The sequence below is a fragment of the Arvicanthis niloticus genome, chromosome 21 (genome assembly GCF_011762505.2).
Source record: "Arvicanthis niloticus isolate mArvNil1 chromosome 21, mArvNil1.pat.X, whole genome shotgun sequence".
Taxonomy (NCBI): Eukaryota; Metazoa; Chordata; class Mammalia; order Rodentia; family Muridae; genus Arvicanthis; species Arvicanthis niloticus.
Window position 1 is genome coordinate 9903697 of NC_047678.1, and position 18286 is coordinate 9921982.

An 18286-nucleotide genomic window follows, 5' to 3' on the forward strand; every position below is an offset into this window, starting at 1 on the left:
AAGTATGTCATAACACACACAAACTAAAATTAAAAAAAAAAAAAAAAAAAAAAAAAAAGACATGTAAAAACCTCTTTTTGAAATTGGCTTTCAAAGCCTACTTGTTGGCATTTTAGTTCTGAAGACAGAATGTCCCAGGTTTCCAGGCAAGGCAATGGAGCTGGCCGCAGTTGTAGAGACCACGCTTGCTTTTGTGCTCAGACATGTTTTTCATGGTTAGTGTGAAGGCCTAAGTGTAAAAGGAGATGGAAACAAACCAGACCTGAAGTTTCTTCTTAGTATGAGAGTCAGTTTAGGCAGATCTATCATCTATGGCCCAGTGAGATGGTTCAACAGATAATGATGCTTGCCACATAGTCTGATGTCCTGAATTCCATCCCCAGGACCCACATGGTGGACAAAAAGAACCAACTCTTGAAAACTGTCCTCTGACCTCCATGCATGTATTGTAGTATATGTGCACACACAAAAATATATACATATATATGTATGTTTTATATATGTTAATATGTATGTAATATGTATGTATAATTCATATGTATCATCTACAAACCTAACCCAATGCAATATTAGGTAAATGCAACCAAGAACATTGATTTACATTTTTCTTGGCTGCTCAGGCTTTTGTACCAGAGGTATTCATACATTTTGCTCTCAGTAAGTGAAGAGCTCTAACAAGAAATCATACTTAGTGTGTTGGTATATACGTAGTGCAATGAAGTTCTTTTAATATCTATTTCATTAATTTTCTTCCTTAGGGACAAATTTAGTCTTTGAAGATGAAATCACTGCATTGCAGCCTGAAGTAGATAAACTAAAAACTCTAAATGTGAACAAGATCATTGCCCTGGGTCACTCTGGTTTTGAGATGGACAAACTCATTGCTCAGAAGGTTCGAGGCGTGGACGTCGTAGTGGGAGGGCACTCCAACACCTTCCTCTACACAGGTAATTGTTTTGATGCATTCTGCAAGATAGGATGTTCATTCAGTGTGCAATATACAATATATAAGCTGCAATATACAATATGTGTATAATCTGCATTGGATGAGGACAGATAATCTTACTGGGAGGTGTTCCTAACCATTCATTTCATGATTAAAACTCAATGATACAAGCATATAGCACACATAATGAAATGAAAACATTACTAATCTCCAGACAAATGTCAGTCAATGGTAGAATTTTTAAAAGATAAATATATAAGTTTAGATGTTTTCAGTGGTTCTTGGACCTGAACCCAGGCCTTTCTGTATTTTAAACATCTATATCCCCAGCCTTGGGTTTTCTAAAACAGAGTTTCACTATCTAGCCCAGAATAGCCCCAGTCTTATGATTCTCCTGCCTCTGCCTCTGAGGAGAGTGGTAGGATTATAAGCATGCACTGTAAGACCCCCACAAAAGGAGGACCTCACCCAAACCTCAGGAATTTGTGGCCACCCAATAACCCACAAGACACTGAACTCAATGCAATCAGCAAGAGGTATATTTCAATCAGCATGCTGAGGTCAAGACCGGTAACCCACGCAGGGGCAGTGGGTTCTGACCCTGAGCTTGGGAGGTACAGGGTATTTAAAAGGAAAAATCACAAGGAAAAAAAACCACAACCCAGGGGGAGTGAAGGGAGGGTTATTGGAGAGTACCTGTGGAAAGTCCCAGCCCATTTTTCAGTTTGTGACAGGGTTCAAGGAACAGTCAGGGAGAACATTTTGTATAGGCTATTCTCTAAGAGCCTATTCATACTCAACCATCTATCTTGTGGTCAGCCAAGTCCCTGAAACACAGAGCTCATGAACAAGCTGACCTGCACTCTTGGTTCTGCTCAGCCTGCTAGGAGTTTTTGAAAATTTTTAACCCTTTCAGCACCTGTGTATCTGGATTAAAAAATATCATCATCACTACTATTATTATTTTCATAGAACTTCTTAGAATTTTAAGTGCTGAATACATGGTACATGTGGAATCAGAAGGTAGGATACAGTACAAATTATAGAAAGAAAAGAAACATGCTATTGAGTCAAAAGTCCTCCTTCCTAACTCACTTGACCTTGAGCAGACAGGTCCCCTGACACCCTCTGGGTATACTGGCTTCCTAATAAGGAGTCTATCACAGTTTTGAAGATTACAAGTCCTGGAACAGTTGAATTCACTGGGTGAACGTCCCCTTGGCTCTTCAGAACACAACATGGGAGAGAATCAGGAAGGAAAATGGACACTTGCAGGAAGGCCAAGTGTGTGTGGCTGCCCTCCCGTTGCAACCACTCCCTCTCACAGAGCTAGCTGTGGTCTCAAGAGAACTAATCTCTTCCGAGGGTGATGGCTCCAGTGACCTCATCACCTCACATCAGACACTCCTTGAAGGTTCCACTGTCCTCACCTCCGTGTCACCACCGTGAGGACTCATAAGCTGCTAGGACAGAAGGGAGAAGCCACACCCAAGTCACAGCAGTTTCAGGTGGGGCCTCAGGCTTGCCTTCTCTATTACAATTCTATGGCATCCCTGTGGATGTGACCTGTTCAAACCCTGGGGGCTCTGTAGCTTTTCTCCACGGTAGTATTAGAAGTCTGCAGCTCACAGCAGGAACAAGCCAGCGCTTCTGCCATGTCATCCTTTATGGGTTGGCTGTGAGCCATAGTAAGCATGACATTTTACAGCAGGATCGAACAGGTACGTGAACAAACGTGTGCACTCTCAGAGATACGTATAAAGTAAACCGAAAATTCCCGAAGCGCCCAGCCTACCCTGCTTGCATTGTTGTTCTACTGTTTCTTTTATTGTTATTTTATGGCGACAGAGTCTCACTTTGCTTTGTGGTCCTGCTGGCTAGGAACGTAATGTAGTGACTAGGTGACCTTGACTGTAAGATCCCCTTTTCTAATAGCATGACAGCAAGCACTAACGTCACAAGAATACCGTGCCACATGTGACTTTGATATCTATCTATATATGTGTGTGTGTGCATGCACGCACACAAAAACTTTAAATGACACCAACAGTTCAGAGGGCTACCCCTTACTCAGATGATGCAATCATTCCCCCCTTGACACTTTGTTGTATCTTTACACCGTCTTCATCTGTACCACTTTATGGCACCATTTGGGCACCACAGGCTGCGCTGTGTGGCTACTGACTATGGTGCCCTGCTAACCCAAGAAGCTGGCAGGGATGGCGATTATCCTTTTGCTCTTACAACTACTGCCCCAGTCAGAGAGTCCTGCAACATGAGATGAGAGATCTGAGGGTAAGCTGTAGCTTGCTATCTGTAACTCCTGAATCCGGTCTCTTAAACACCGACCTGAGGGAGTCTTAAGTCATCTGTTTCACATTTCGGAATAGATTACCAAAATTAAACTTGTTCCCATGAAGATGTGTTTTGGCTCTCTTTTGAGAACTAAACTTAGCAATTAAGGGACATAATAGGAGATGAGGTCTACTTATGTATTTAAACAAATTTTTGCCAGCTTTAAAAAAAAAAAAAAAAAGATTTTTAGGCAGACTGACAAGATATACAATGATGGAGACCTGAGTTTGAACCCACATAATAGAGGAAGGAGAGAAACTGAAGCCCAAAAGTTGTTCTCTGACTTCATGTGTAGCATAGCATAGCCTCATATTTATTCTCTCTCATGCACACAAACACACACGCGTGTGCGCACACACACACACACACAAACACACACGCGTGTGCGCACACACACACACACACAAACACACACGCGTGTGCGCACACACACACACACACACACTGAAAAAAAACTGAAGCAATCTTTCACTAAACCATTTTATGAAGTTACCAAGAAGCTAAAATAATACTCTGTTAGACATTACTTAGTAAATGTGGTAAAAAGAATGTAGCTCATGCAAGTGTAGATCCTTTGATATTTTGAGTCACTGTAGCCCAGGCTGATCTGGAACTCGCTCTGTAACCTGTAGACTGCAATTCATTGCAGTCTTTCTATGGAAGCCTCCCAAGAGCTGGGGATACGGGCATGAGCCACCATGCCCAGCTGGAAATTTAAAGTTTAAGAAATGTCTCAATATACAACACGGCTCAAAGGAAAACGTTCCCAAAGCACCCTGATATTTTCTGGTCTTTTATTTTGTCTTTTGTGCTTGTTGCTGCCTACTGAGTTCGTTTCCTTCTTGTTTGTTGTTTGTAACCTACATTCTAAAAACCTCCAAGTTAAATGAAACATGACTAATAGTGCACGTGTTACCCCTCCAATGGAGAAACTCTGTCCAGGTTCCTTCCACTAACCCTGGCATGGCCTGATGTCACACTGAAGAGTAGAAACCCTCCCAGCCAGGCTTGCGAAGTGTAAGAACTTCAGGAATGAGGTCCAAGAGGCAAATGGTGTTTCTGAAGTAGTTACATTCTGGAGTTACACAATGGTCCATGATAAAGAGTAGGAAAATAAGTTCAAGTTGGAGCCTGCAGCAGGCATAGGACCACCCTGTCCTTATGACTCTGGAAGAGACTCCCAGGGTGCTGCTTCCTGTCTGCCTGCCAGTTGTTGAACTGGACATTTGTTTCTTCTCTTGGACATCAGTTTCTAATCTGCAGTTCAGTAAAGGGCTCAGTACTGGGAATATGTGACCCTTCCTTTCAGACAGACTGCTTTCTAGAAAGGCAGCCATGCATAGAAATTAACTATTTACTCTTTAAGATTTTAGGAAGCTTCTTCTTTCTTTTTTTACTTCCTTTCTCCCTTTCTTTTCGGTAGAATAACATATAATGTCTGCAAGCTACTATGGTAAACTGTGGGCCTCACACAGCCTGCTCCCGTCTCATCACTGTACCAATGGTTTCCCAGCACCCTCCCATATCACCAAGTGGTTAGTACCCAATTTCCTATCTGTGTCTGCACACCAGCTCCTGCCTTCATCCTGTGAGGAAGGGTGTCTGTGTGGACAATAGATTCAGTACCCCAGGCTCACAGAATCCTTTCCCTTATCCCCTGAATGGCTGTCCCCTCCACTCCACCACAGCCACTTCACTTCTCAGACAAGGCTGAGACTTGGTCAATGGCAGACACCTTCAGAACTCCCCACTCCTGGACCCCTCTGGTTTCGAGAGTTTCCTCACTGTGTTCCTTTTGACGCTTCACGTCTCCCAACCAGTTGGCTGCTTTCCTATTCTCTCATTAGCCTGAGTGGCTAACATACGAGACACAGGTGTGCAATATTGCTAAATGAATGTTAATAAGTACAGCCTTTTTATTTTTATTTTTTTTGAGGCAGTGTCTCACTGTGTAGATCAGGCTGGCTTCAGACTCACAGAGATCCACCTGCCTCTGCCTCCTGAGTGCTTTCATTACAGGCATGCACCACCATGCTGGAGTTTGTACAGCTCTTTTAGAATATTGGATTGGTTAGGTTTTTGTTTTAATTACTTTATTTTCAGTATGATTGATTCTAGACTTAAGCACCCATGTACTAAATATGAAATTCACATTATTCGTATACTTAAGGAGTAGAAATTATGTTAAGACTACAGAATTAAGGCCAGATGGTGGCACATGCCTTTAATCCCAGCACTTGGGAGGCAGAGGCAGGCGGATTTCTGAGTTCGAGGTCAGCCTGGTCTACAGAGTGAGTTCCAGGACAGCCAAGGCTATACAGAGAAACCCTGTCTCAAAAAAACAAAAAAAAAAAAACAAACAAAAAAAAAACAAACCTAAAGACAAAAGCAAATTTTCTTATTAAGATGGCTCACACAACCTGCTCCCGCTTATTTTTATGTAGAGACTTAAGTATTCTTAAGTATTGGCTGAATATTTGATACTTCATCATCTTCAATGGTTTGTCAGAGTCAATCAATATTGTCCCTGCCCAGTGTGACCACATGTGCAGTGCAAAGTGCACATATGTGTTTGGAACCAAGGCTACAATGAAGTCTGTGAAGCTTAAGATGCAGTGTGGATAATCACTCTAAGACAAAGATCCATCCTGGGCATGGATAGAATTTTTGGTCATTGTATGTTCAGAAACCTGCCATTCAGTCACAACGCCTTCCCTCATATGGGACTATGACCCACAGTTTAAAAAGCTAGGTTTTAAGCCAGTTTGTGGCACAGGCCAATAATTCAAGCACTTGGGAAGTAGAAGCAGGAGGATAAGAAGTTCAAGGTCATTTTCACCTGGGCTACATGAGAGCCCAAAACCAAAACAAAAACAAAAAACAGGCCCAAGCGGAGAGATAAACACTTTTAATCCCAGAACTTGGGAAGCAGAAGCAGGCAACTCTCTGAGGCCAGCCTGGTCTATAGTATATTGATCATCCAGGAATAAACAGTGAGACCCCTAACCCCCTGCCCCAACACACACATACATGCATGCACAAAAGCAGCAAGAGAAGAAAGCTGGGCTTTAAGTAAATTGTGCCTTTCCAGAACAACCCTAACATTTGTCACATGCACAGGACAGAGAGACATTCTCCAAGGAACTGTTTTCAGGCACTTGATAAGAACTGCTGACATTCAGGGTTTCCTGTGTGCACTGGAGAATCAGCCAAAGGGCAGAGGCCTGACCAGTGGCCTTGGCAGTAATCTCCCTGGGTGTTTCTTAGGTCAGCACAGAGACTTTCCTCATTCCAGTGACCACTCCTTTTAGATAGCTTCTGCCTGGCCCAGCTTCAGCACCCGCTCCCTTTTGAGCAAAGCCACATTTTGCACACACACACAGCAGTTGTCCATGGTAGCTACTTCTCAAGAGGCTGCTTTCCAAGATGAAATGAGTCTATTGAAAGCCCAGCTCTGAAGAGGATGACCGTAAATAAATGGCAGTTGGGATCCAGCCCCGAGCAGGGTTGTTATAAGGAAAGTTGGTCAACTCCTGAGGACTCACGGGCCCCGTGCCCCGATGGGCCCCGTGCCCCGATGGGCCCCGTGCTCTGAACACTGAGTGTGTCACAGGCTGGAAGCTTATGCCATCTTAGCTCTGCTGTTTGGTGGTCTTGTGTGCAGGATTTTATTTTTCTTTCTCTGGAATCTGGCTTGGGATTGTGGAAAGGGTTTGATACTCTTACAGGCTGTTTGTTCCCTGGTGGTTCGGTCAATACTGTCTAACAATTTACATCATCTCTTTGAGCCAAAGCTTTCTTTAACAAAAAGTGATGATAATAGTGGTGTAGCTTCAAAAAAAAAAAAAAAAAAAAAAAAAAAAAAAAAAAAAAGCCATAGGGATGCATCGAGGTAAAAAGTCTGAGCAGAAGTGGGCTTGGAAATACATGTCCAAGAAAAAATAGCCCAGCAGAGCAAAAAGTAACAAATGTTTAGGCCTTTGGCTGAATAGCGTGGAACAGTGTGGAAAATTTGAAGGTCTGGATTGTTTTCCCAGCCAGTGGTTTTCGGGAGTTGCCAAATGCCTGGAGGAGTGAGGGAGACTCTGGCTTGGTGGAGGCAGAGAGTAGCAGCCAAACCCCATATTACCTCAGCCACAAAGGAAGCCACCGTTCCTGAGTACGTCTGTGTGAGATAACCTTGACACATCTTTTGTTCTCAGAAAAGGAACATCAAGACCTTTCTGAACTAGAGAGTAGGTGCTCCCTGCCAGAGGGGTGCTGGTTTTGCAGAGTGCATGCTGAGCTAATTGAGGCATTTGACAGAACTGGCAGGTTCCTAACTTCTAACAATCTGTTTAAATTATTGCCGTGGAAGGAAGGAAAAAAAAAAAACAAAAAACAAAAAACAAAACCCAAGGCTAGGAGTCTGGCTTGCAACTCTCTTTATTTTCCAAGAAAGGGCAGAATGCCAGATTTCTGCGATTTGTTAATCCTTTTTCCACTTGGATGGGATAGTCTCTGCCACTCTGTGGACAGTTAGGGGAATTACAATTTGCCAAACATGCCCAGAAGAGAAGTCTTGGCAAAGCCAGGAGGAGGCTTCCCTAAATACCTAGTCTCCTGCAGTGAAGGGCAGGTCTGTCCTTGCCCAAGGAAGCAAAGCAGGGGAAGAGGATTAGACCAGTCGTCCCCCCTCCCTAGTACTCTGATGTGTCTTGGATCTTCTGCAAGCACAGTGGGACCCTGGCACTGGAAGCAGCTCCCCCCTCTTGTGTATGGCTGGGGTGCTTGTGTCTTGTACTGTCTATTCTAGTCTATTCTGCACTGCTCTAGTCATTGACAGGGGCAGGGCAGGGCAGGGCAGGGCCTGGAGTAAGTTCTTCCTAGCACGCCTTGGCTTTTCTTAGGTAAATTAAAAGACCCTGCAAGAACTTGGGACACAAAGGCACAAACCTGGCTCTGCATATAAGTTTGTGAGTGGCCTGTGCCAACCAACTTGCAGCTTCTCAGAGTAACCCATGGCAGGCTGCTCTAGGTGGAGGAGAGGACGCAAAGTCAGTGTCCCACAGCTTTGGTTTCCAGTCAGCTCCTCTTCACAGTCCAGCATGCACCCTCAGGGGTCTGCTCTGGTAGTCCTTCTTCTCCTGTGTAAAGTATAGTTAGTTAGTAATGTGGTCTGCCTCGTGGGAGGCCTGGAGAGATAAATGATAGTCACAGCCAGCTCTCAGAACTGATTCATGTGTGAATGAACATGTGCTGAGTCCCTCTGGACCTTTTGTAAACACCCAGTAGGAGTCATATGTGTAGCAGGTAATAGGAACACAGTGGACCAAGGGTATCAACTTTATAATCTGATTCTAAACAACCCAAACTATGTCACTTCCACAGAAATTTGATGTGAATTATGACTCACATAATGAGACATACCTACAGCGGGGAAGGCTGAAACAGGAAGATTTTAAGGGCAAATCCATCTTGGAACTACACACAGTATACATCGAGAAAGGGTGTCATTAACTTAAATGTACAGGCCAGTGAGAAGGCTCAGCAGGTAAAGAGGCTTGCTGCCAAGCCTGAAGACCTGAGCGTGATTCCTGGGCCCATACATATGACCTCTCCACACACAATAAAAACTTAAAAATAAATTCAATTCCTGGAAAGAAATTAAACATGGCGAGTGATTTGATGCTGGGCCTCATGCCTCTTCTGTGGCCACTCACCCTCAGGCAAACAGCAAGGCTTCTGGGTGATGAATGGCTCGAAAAGTCTTCCTGTGGTCCTCCAGGAGATGAAGGCCTGTCAAACATGACTGGTGTGAGGAGCTGGGGAGATGCTGTGCTTGCTTGTTGGTCCCCCAGGGTGAATGTGGCTGCTACAAAACACCCTAGGAACAGCTCAGTCATTCCTCCTTGGTCCTCATTAATAACTATAGTCCCTTGAGTGTATGTGTACAAGGTTTCTAGAGAATGCCTTCATCTGGTAAGGGGAAGAGACATACAGGAAAATGGTGTACCTACTATGCCTGGCCGGCACACGCTGAGAAACTTAAGACACTGAATTGTCTGGACAGCCTTGTAGAATGAGAATTGTTCATTCATTCACTTCGGGTTCCCTTCCTATATTGCTTGACAGGCGTAGTGCACACCTGTAATCCTAGCCCTTGAGAAGCAGAGGCAGGAGGGTTTTACACAGAAACAGAAGTACGTCAAAATGACTTAGTTTTCATTCAGCCAGGGGAGAGAGAAAGAGTCTGCATGAAAGAGGGATAATCTTAGCAGTATTCTACTTCTGAATGACCCACATCAGATCACTAGGCACAATGCCCCAGACTTAGGAACAGCTTAGTAAACGTCCACTGAGTAGAGAATGGTGGGATTTATATGCCAAAAGGGCATCTGGAGTCAGTGACAAATGTCCCACAGGGCTCTGAAAGACCAGCCGTGTACAACAGCAGATGGTGAATCATCAAGTCAAAATCTGCTGTCACTCCGCCAGTGGCCTGCTATGTGCAAAGGCTGACCTGATCAAATTTGCTTCTTTTAATTCAGGAAATCCACCTTCCAAAGAAGTGCCTGCTGGGAAGTATCCATTCATAGTCACCTCCGACGATGGACGGAAAGTTCCTGTGGTCCAGGCCTATGCCTTTGGCAAATACCTGGGCTACCTGAAAGTTGAGTTTGATGATAAAGGAAATGTTGTCACTTCCTATGGAAATCCCATTCTTCTGAACAGCAGCATTTCTGAAGGTGAGATCTGGGGAGAGTCTACCAAATGAAAAGTTACGCAGCAGCTGGGTCTTCCATCCCCTTCTTACATTGGTTTTGTTTCAGGAAATGACTGTGATCCTTGTGAAGAATTTAGCTTCTCCCTTGCATTTACTCTCTTTACTCAGAAGGAAATTTCAAATTCCCAAATCCTCATATGTTTTCCAAGTCTGCTCAGTGCACTACTGCTTCTTCTGCTTTGCAAAAGCTTAGTCCTGTGAGGCAAAAGCTACCATCAGCTCCTATCTAGAGAGGAACAGACAACTAAAGAAAAGCAATTCAAATAGGATAGAGCAGCACTCGAAATCTGGCCCACCTAACAAAAGGCAGGACAGTGTGGTATATGGGTCTCAGCATCTTCATTCACACAAGCAAATAGCTCTTTTTTTTTTTTTTTCTGGTTTTGCTTGTTTGTTTTGAGGCAGCCTCTCCATATATAGCCTAGGCCAGGGGTATACTGTACCCCCATATTTGTCAAGAAGTACCTCATCTTGTGAGACTCTTAATAAAAGACTACTGTTATGCCATCTGTTTTCATATGATGCATGGACCCACTATCATGATTCCTTCTACGAGCCCTTTGCTGTTTTTCAGAGGGATGGGCGGTGAGGCCCCATTGTGGACTCATCCAGATGTTGAGTTGATATTCAGATGCTCAAAACGTCTTCTAGATAAGATACGCCCAGGTATTAATGTCAGCAAACAAAATAAACATTCCTAAGGGATTTCATAGCCACAACCAAAATGCATGGGTGTGGTCAATGCATACTTCCAGCAGGGAAGCCTGACAATGCTCGATTTCTCTAGAACCTACCCACAGGAGATCTGCCTGAATTGCAGGCCTTCCTCTTACTTGTGCCTTTCTGATGTCCTTTCTTTCTAGATGCTATCATCAAAGCAGACATTAACCAATGGAGGATAAAATTAGATAATTATTCTACCCAGGAACTCGGGAGAACAATCGTCTACCTGGATGGCTCCACTCAGTCGTGTCGCTTCAGGGAATGCAACATGGGAAACCTGATCTGTGATGCCATGGTGAGGCATCTTCAGGGGCAAAGCGGCTGCATCTAGGGAGGAAGGAAAGGAAGCTGGAGAGAGGATGCAACAAAGGGCAGAATTAGGGTACAGTCAGTGCTCAGACAGAAGCATGACTGGTTTCATACAGAATACTTGGCAAGGAGGCTCAAAGGGCTTAGGAGAGCATCACTATTCCTTTACAAAGACGAAAACCTTTTAAAATATGTCTTTCTTAGATGTGCAAATTTGAGGTGTTTCTTTAAGATGATCTGAAGACAGGAAATGTATGTACCAGATGTTGACAGGATACATCTGTGTGGACCTGACTTGGCAGGCAGGTTTTCCCTGGTTTGTCCTCTTGGCTCTAAAGAACATGAGTCTATGTAACTTGGACTTCTTTTCCAAACACAGAAGGAAAATACATAGTTATGGTAAAGTCCCTGGCTATAGCAAAATCATTCATGAAGAGCATTTTTCTGGAGTCAACTAGCCAACTGGCTTTGTGGGCTGTGTGGGGCCAAGGTTTCTAGGGCAGACATGAGGTCCAGGCTGGCTCTTGAGCATCATGAAGTCAGTATGAGAAACCACCAGACAGAAACATCTAGAGAAAAATCTAGAAAGAAACACCACAAGGTACTATCCTATCTGTGAAAAGAGCTGAGGTAAATATAACTTACTTTTTGTGCTTGTTAGAAAAAAGTGCATTTTGGGGTTGTAGAGTTGGCTTAAAAGTACTTGAACTGGGCTTCAATTCCCAGCACTCACAGTGGCTCAGTGTAACTCCAATTCCAGGGGACCTGGTGCCTCTTCTGACTGCCACAGGCACATATGTGGTGAACATACATGCATGCAGGCAAAACACTCATGCACTTGAAATGTAAAATAAACAAACCTAAAACATAAGAAGTTTAAGGCGATATGTAGTGGTGCAAGCCCTTAATCCCAATATTCAGGAGGCAAAGACAGGTGGATTTCTCTAAATTTGAGGCCAGCCTGGTTTATACAACATGCCCTAGGACATCAAAACAAACAAACAAACAAAAGCAAGTGTTTTCTCTTGCTGTAAAAAGAAAAGAGTGAGCCTGATTTGATTGCCAGTACCTGGCATAAGGTAGGCAGTGGACAGGCTGAGGCAGCCTGCTGTCCTGGCGCAATCTTGACACTGCCTGAAGAGAGCCTTCTCCTATGTGCCCTACCTTGCTGGGGGATAGGTTTGAGGAGTCGGTAAAGAGTTCTCTGTCCCAAAAGAGTGACATGAGTCTGGTCACAATATACGTTTGCTTCTGTTTGATTGAAGGCTAATAATTGTCTTATGATTAATAATGTACACAATGAGTTTTAGTTACAGCTGGGAAATCTCTGGGGACACGGGAGTAGGGGAAGAATATTTTGTTTTCTCAGTAAAGATAATCAGATTCCTGGAAATGATATCAAGAAAGAAGACCCCCAAGTAACTAAATTTCCACTATTGTAGATTAACAACAACCTCAGACACCCAGATGAAATGTCCTGGAACCACGTGTCTATGTGCATTTTAAATGGAGGTGGCATCCGGTCCCCCATTGACGAGAAGAACAATGGTATGCACCTAGGTCCAGCCTCCTTAGCTGTCTATGTTGTCCCTTCCCCAGCTGTGCCCACAGCACCCTCTGCCGCCAACCACAAACCAAAATGCTGGTCCTATAAGTTTGCGTTAACGTTATTCAAGCCCAGTGCTTGAATAACTTAGTCAGACCCAAGCTTTCTCTAAATTCCTGGCTTGCAAAGCTATTGTTTCTGTTTTATAAAAAGTACTGAACATTTTTACTTCTGGAAAGAGAAAGATCAATGCATTAATTTTCTATGCTGGAAGACACACTTTATTATCTCTACAGATACCCAAGGTTCCATCACACATTAAAACAAATCCACTAGACAGATACTGACGCTCTTCTGCAATCTTTCCTAACATACGGTCAGACCCCTTTAGTAACAGAACCCCAAGGTCATTTTAGACAGTAGGGCAAGTGGCTAGAACACACTGCTTGTGTAGAACTACACAATGTTTAACCAAGTACTTCAGATTCATCCCAAACTAGGACATCCAAAGCTGAGAACGGCGGACTTGGTCCTTTGCAAGCTCAGCCCCCTTGCCCAGTAGTGAAGTAGCAGGGCAGAAGCTTTCAGTACATTCCCTCCCAAAACTAAACACAGCTGCTATGCCTGCCATTCCCTCTTTCTTCCCTCAGCCCGAAGGGAGCTGGTCTCCTGGTAAGCGTGTTCTTAAGCTCTTTTCCCTTCCTGCCTCACTTCTAACCACCTAAGGTACCATCACCTGGGAGAACCTGGCTGCTGTGCTGCCCTTCGGAGGGACATTTGACCTTGTCCAATTAAAAGGGTCCACCCTGAAGAAGGCTTTTGAGCACAGTGTGCATCGCTATGGCCAGTCCACTGGGGAGTTCCTGCAAGTGGGTGGTAAGTGGCACCTCCTGTGGGACACATTGTCCATGGAGATGAGGCACTCTCAGCTCCCTTCTCACCCTTCTGTGCCTGGGCTGCTTTGGATTTTCTCCCAGTCAACCCCATCTTCCAAGGACGACTGACTCCTGCAGTCATGAAGGTTAGGTTGAGGTCAAATGTCCAAGCCCCTGGTAATGAGTAGCGTTTGCCAGCCTTGATTTGGGCATCAGAAAAGGTGTCATCTATCCATAGGAGCTGACCTCTCAAACACTCGTCAGATCAGCTGACATGAGGTCTTTCTGTAGGAATCTTACTTGTGGGTGGCTGCAAGTAACATTCTTTTTGTTTGTTTTTAGAGACAGGGTTTCTCTGTGTAATCTTGGCAGTCCTGGAACTTACTCTGTAGACCAGGCTGGCCTCGAACTCAGAGATCTACCTGCCTCTGTCTCTCTAGTCCTGGGATTAAAGGCATTCACTACAACTATATAGTACAGGTAACATTCTTAAACAAAAACAAAGGTTCTCTCCATTATTGTTAACTGCCTGTGACCATATTAGGGTTCAAAGGAACTAAGGGAGAAAAAAGATAGGATCTACTCTAATCCTGCTGGAAGGAAGGCAGGGCGCCAACCCCAGTGATTTACATAACTTGAGAATGACCTCAAACTCACTATGTAGCCAAAGTTGGCCTTTAATTCTTGCTCCATCTACCTCCATCTCCCAATGCTGGTAATACAGTTACATACATCCCACTGTGCCTGGCTTCATTTTTTTTTTTTTTTTTTTTTTGACAAAGTATTTACTCTGCCAAAATTTATTGAGTATTCACTCCAGGTTAGACTCAAACTATGTAGCTCCCAAATGTGACGCAATCCTCCTGTTTCTGGGCTGGGAGTTCCAAGAATGTACCTCCACACCCAGCTTCATTTTTGTTTTAGTTCTTGGGACTGAATGCTGGGTGTTGCTGTCTGGCAGGAGCCCCTGGCCTGTTGTGTGTGGGGTCACCCTGACATAGAATTTTCTAGGGCAAAGACAGGGACCTGTGGTGTTCTCATGCTCTAGCAAGTGCCAAGTACACGTATCTGTGTAAATCACCAAATCCCAAATTACCACATTCAGCCTTCAAAGCTGTTGCAAGTGCTCCATTCAAGGATGCATGCCTTAATTTCTAAACCCAGTGAATCATCACGGGGCTAATTAATTCAGGACTATAAAGAGGAAAAATAGTGTCGCTCCCAGCAAAATCACCCTTGCCTTTCTGAGGGTCAATTTTCCTGGAGGACTCAAGGATGAAATTGAGGGTAGCTACACCATCACCAATATTCCCGATGAAATTTTACTCGAATAGTAACTAAAGTAGCACAGCCTAGTAACCCAGTGCTAGATCTTGGCCAAAATCCCTTTCATAGGCAAAAGTCCCTTTGGACTCAGCAAAGACATGGACTTTTTTCTCTTCTAGGAATCCATGTGGTGTATGATGTTTCCCGAAAGCCCTGGGACAGAGTGGTCCAATTAAAAGTTCTCTGCACCAAGTGTCGAGTGCCTGTGTATGAGCCTCTGGAAATGGATAAAGTGTATAAAGTGACCCTCCCAAGCTATCTGGCCAATGGTGGAGATGGATTCCAGATGATAAAAGATGAATTATTAAAACATGACTCTGGTAAGTATAAGTGTCTCTTCCTCTCCTGTTCCCAAAGTTACTCAGCACATAAGAACTGGGCAGAGAAGAGCAAGACAGAAGTGACCCCATGCCTTTGTTACTAGTTCTCTCCTGCTTTGGGGGTTGCTAACAACACAGCACTGAGAAGACTCATCCGTTCCATCCCTTCCCCAGAACACATGATCCCATCTATCCAACTCCGGGAAAGACATACTTTGTTAGAGACAGGGTCTCCCTGGATAGTCATGGCTGGTCTGGAACTCATAGAGATTCTCCTGCCTCTGCTTCCCAAGCATTGGGATTAAAAGTGTATGCTGTCACACCTGGTCCATGATTTTTTTTTAAACAGTAAACTACTGTGTATTAATAGTGCCAGGTATTAAATAACTTCAATTAATGAATCCACATGGTATGATTTAAATAATAGTAAGATTCTTTTGGATCATTGTGGATTTGTCTCAGCAAGGCTTATTTCTTTATCCGTCCTCTTTTGGAAATGAAACCTCTGGTATCCTATCATCAAATATGTGAAGATAATGTTGAACAGACAGCATAAGAAAGCCACTTTTATTTCTCAACTAATTCTTGGCACAGGTCCCCAGTGCCCTTGGCTCTGGAGTCTATTACAGCTGTGATGCCAACAGCTTCTTAGAAACCTCAGAGTGGAGGCAACTGCACACCTACCTACCACACAGCGCTGAAGGTCATGTCTGGAACACCACAATACAATCAGATGCTTTGAACTTAAAACTACCAGCATTTTTGTCTTCTGAGATGATTTATCTCTGGAATCAAAAGAGATGTCTTCTCTTTTTCAATTCCAAGGACTTTACAGACTTAAATTCCCTTCTTACTGTTAATAGATCATTTTTTTTAGAGTTAGAATAATATATGTTTTTTTTTTCCAGGTGACCAAGATATCAGCGTGGTTTCTGAATACATCTCAAAAATGAAAGTAGTTTACCCAGCAGTTGAAGGGCGGATCAAGTTCTCTGCAGCAAGTCATTACCAGGGAAGCTTCCCTTTAATAATTCTTTCATTTTGGGCAGTGATCCTTGTTTTGTACCAATAAGGGAAAGTCTCCTTGTCCTTGATGTCAAACTACATTTTCCTTCCAGTGACATGCCTATCTGCCTCTGGAAGCCTGGCTTTGTAGCGGTGTTCGTCATCTTCAAGGCTGCTAGCAGATGCTCTTCACAAGGAAGACTGTAACATCACTTGTTGAGGCTAGCAACTCAGTGAGCAGATAGAGAGTCAACGTGAACCAGCAGGGTCCTTCTGGCAAGTAGTTGGGTAGACGGAAACAACTAGGTGTAGTTTGCATACCCACATAACACATCTGGTTGCCACTGAGCCACAAAACGAATTTTTCCCTTTCTATTCATTTCTTATGCAACAAAGAACTGATGTTTACATAGACCTTTAGCATTGCCAATTCTGGTGGCACATGCCCGTGGTCGTGGCACATGCCCGTGGTCACAGCACTTGGCAGGGAGGAGAGGAAGGCTGCAAGTTCTCGGCCAGCATGACCTATGGAGAGTTTCAGGCCAGTCGGGTAGACATCAAGACTCACACAAACAAACAAAAAACATAATTTACACGTGGATTTTTGTAGACAAGTGTTATGATAAGTTGAGCAGAAAGGGTTGACTTGTTCAAGACCATACATCTCCAAATGATACATCTAAGACCTGTACATAAGTCTTTTTACCTCAAGTCCAATATTTTCTCCTCTCTTCCTGCCAACAGCCCCACATGACAAATCTGCTTCAGCCCTCCATACTATCCTTTCTTTTGGCCTCCTATTGTCTCTCAGGTTTGAGAGACAGTAGCTACTGGACAGGATTCTTTCCCACAATACCATGTGCCTTTGATGAATTGTAGACAAACTGTAAAAAGGAGATAACAGGTTATGCCAGGGACTGCAAAAGGCAGTCAGGGACAGGAGAGAAAGGTAAAGGAGAATATGACCAGGACTGATACATTACAGAAGAGAGAGTGGGTATTTTGATGTGTTAAATAAACATTAGTTAAGGAGCAGAGCATTACTGCAAAGCAGAACACTGGTTCTTGTTAACTCCTGTGCGATTCCAAAAGCCCTGCCTTTCTTTCTCCTTCCTCCTTCCTCACATGGATGTGCCGTGAGAGAACTTCCTAAAATAAACTGTAATTCTAAACCTGCACCTGTCCTGTCCAAGATGCCAACAAAGTTCTTGTAGCCTCACCACGTACAATCCAATGTTCTGGAAGGCAAGAGTGAGTTTACGAAGTGGTACACATAAATGTTTGAAGTCACTCAGACTCAAATCCCAAGCAACCACTGTAAGGCGTACTCAAGTCAAGACATGAGAGGACCAGCAGGACAATGAGCCCTACAGGATGACCAAGAGATACTCACGCTGATGAAATAATCTATGCCCACAGAACACCAGATGGTCCTGTGACCAAGTGAGCACGGTCAGCACTGTAACGGTAATTAAGAAACCTTAACTACAAACCAGCAGCTAGAAGTTTGGACAGGGAACATGTTTGTTTCCTAGTTGTTTACGAATATTAAGGACTCTTGACACAAATCATTTTAAAATTTCCAATCCTTTTATGAAGTTTGTTGCAGTGAAATAATGCCTTCAGTTCTTTGAATGTGTAGATTAGTTACAAACAGAAATGTCTATAAGACTGTAAAAAATAAAGAAAGGTGCATATGAGGTATATTTTTATGCTTGGCCAGTAAATGAGAAGAAATCTTATTATAGCATAATTTTTGAAGAACATTTAAAAAATTTTTCTAAATATGTGTATATGTATATTTTATACAGCAGTACTGAGAACTGACCTCGGACTACTTTGTAATTGTAAATTCCAAACAATAAAGCTGAAGATATACTCCTTTGTCTTCGGTCTTACTTCTCTTAAACATTTGTACCCTCAGGACTAGAGCAAAGACAATTTTCACCAGGATCATTTCTCTTTGTCATAAACACTTTGTCACCTGGTAGCCCTTCTTTTCTCTCACTTCAAAATTGTGAAGAAGAATGTATACAATTTTTTAAGCAGGAGAGAAAAGTCTTCTCTGCCCCCAACCCCCTCTGGAAGACTGAAGTCTCAACTTTTCTCCATCTG

At 43.5% G+C, this 18286-nt stretch overlaps 1 protein-coding gene across 2 annotated transcripts in view; it reads left to right on the top strand.

Annotated features, from left to right (window-relative positions):
* Window positions 1–18049, top strand: part of Nt5e (5'-nucleotidase ecto) — a 47004-nt gene extending 28955 nt beyond the window's left edge. For both annotated transcript variants that reach the window (XM_034483889.2, XM_076917694.1), the window contains 7 exons: window positions 759–947; window positions 9832–10029; window positions 10931–11085; window positions 12542–12647; window positions 13372–13521; window positions 14966–15166; window positions 16075–18049. In XM_034483889.2, coding sequence (XP_034339780.1) covers window positions 759–947; window positions 9832–10029; window positions 10931–11085; window positions 12542–12647; window positions 13372–13521; window positions 14966–15166; window positions 16075–16238 — 1163 coding nt within the window. In that variant the 3' untranslated portion in view covers window positions 16239–18049. The remainder of the gene's footprint in view (window positions 1–758; window positions 948–9831; window positions 10030–10930; window positions 11086–12541; window positions 12648–13371; window positions 13522–14965; window positions 15167–16074) is intronic.
* The last annotated feature ends 237 nt before the right edge of the window (window positions 18050–18286 follow it).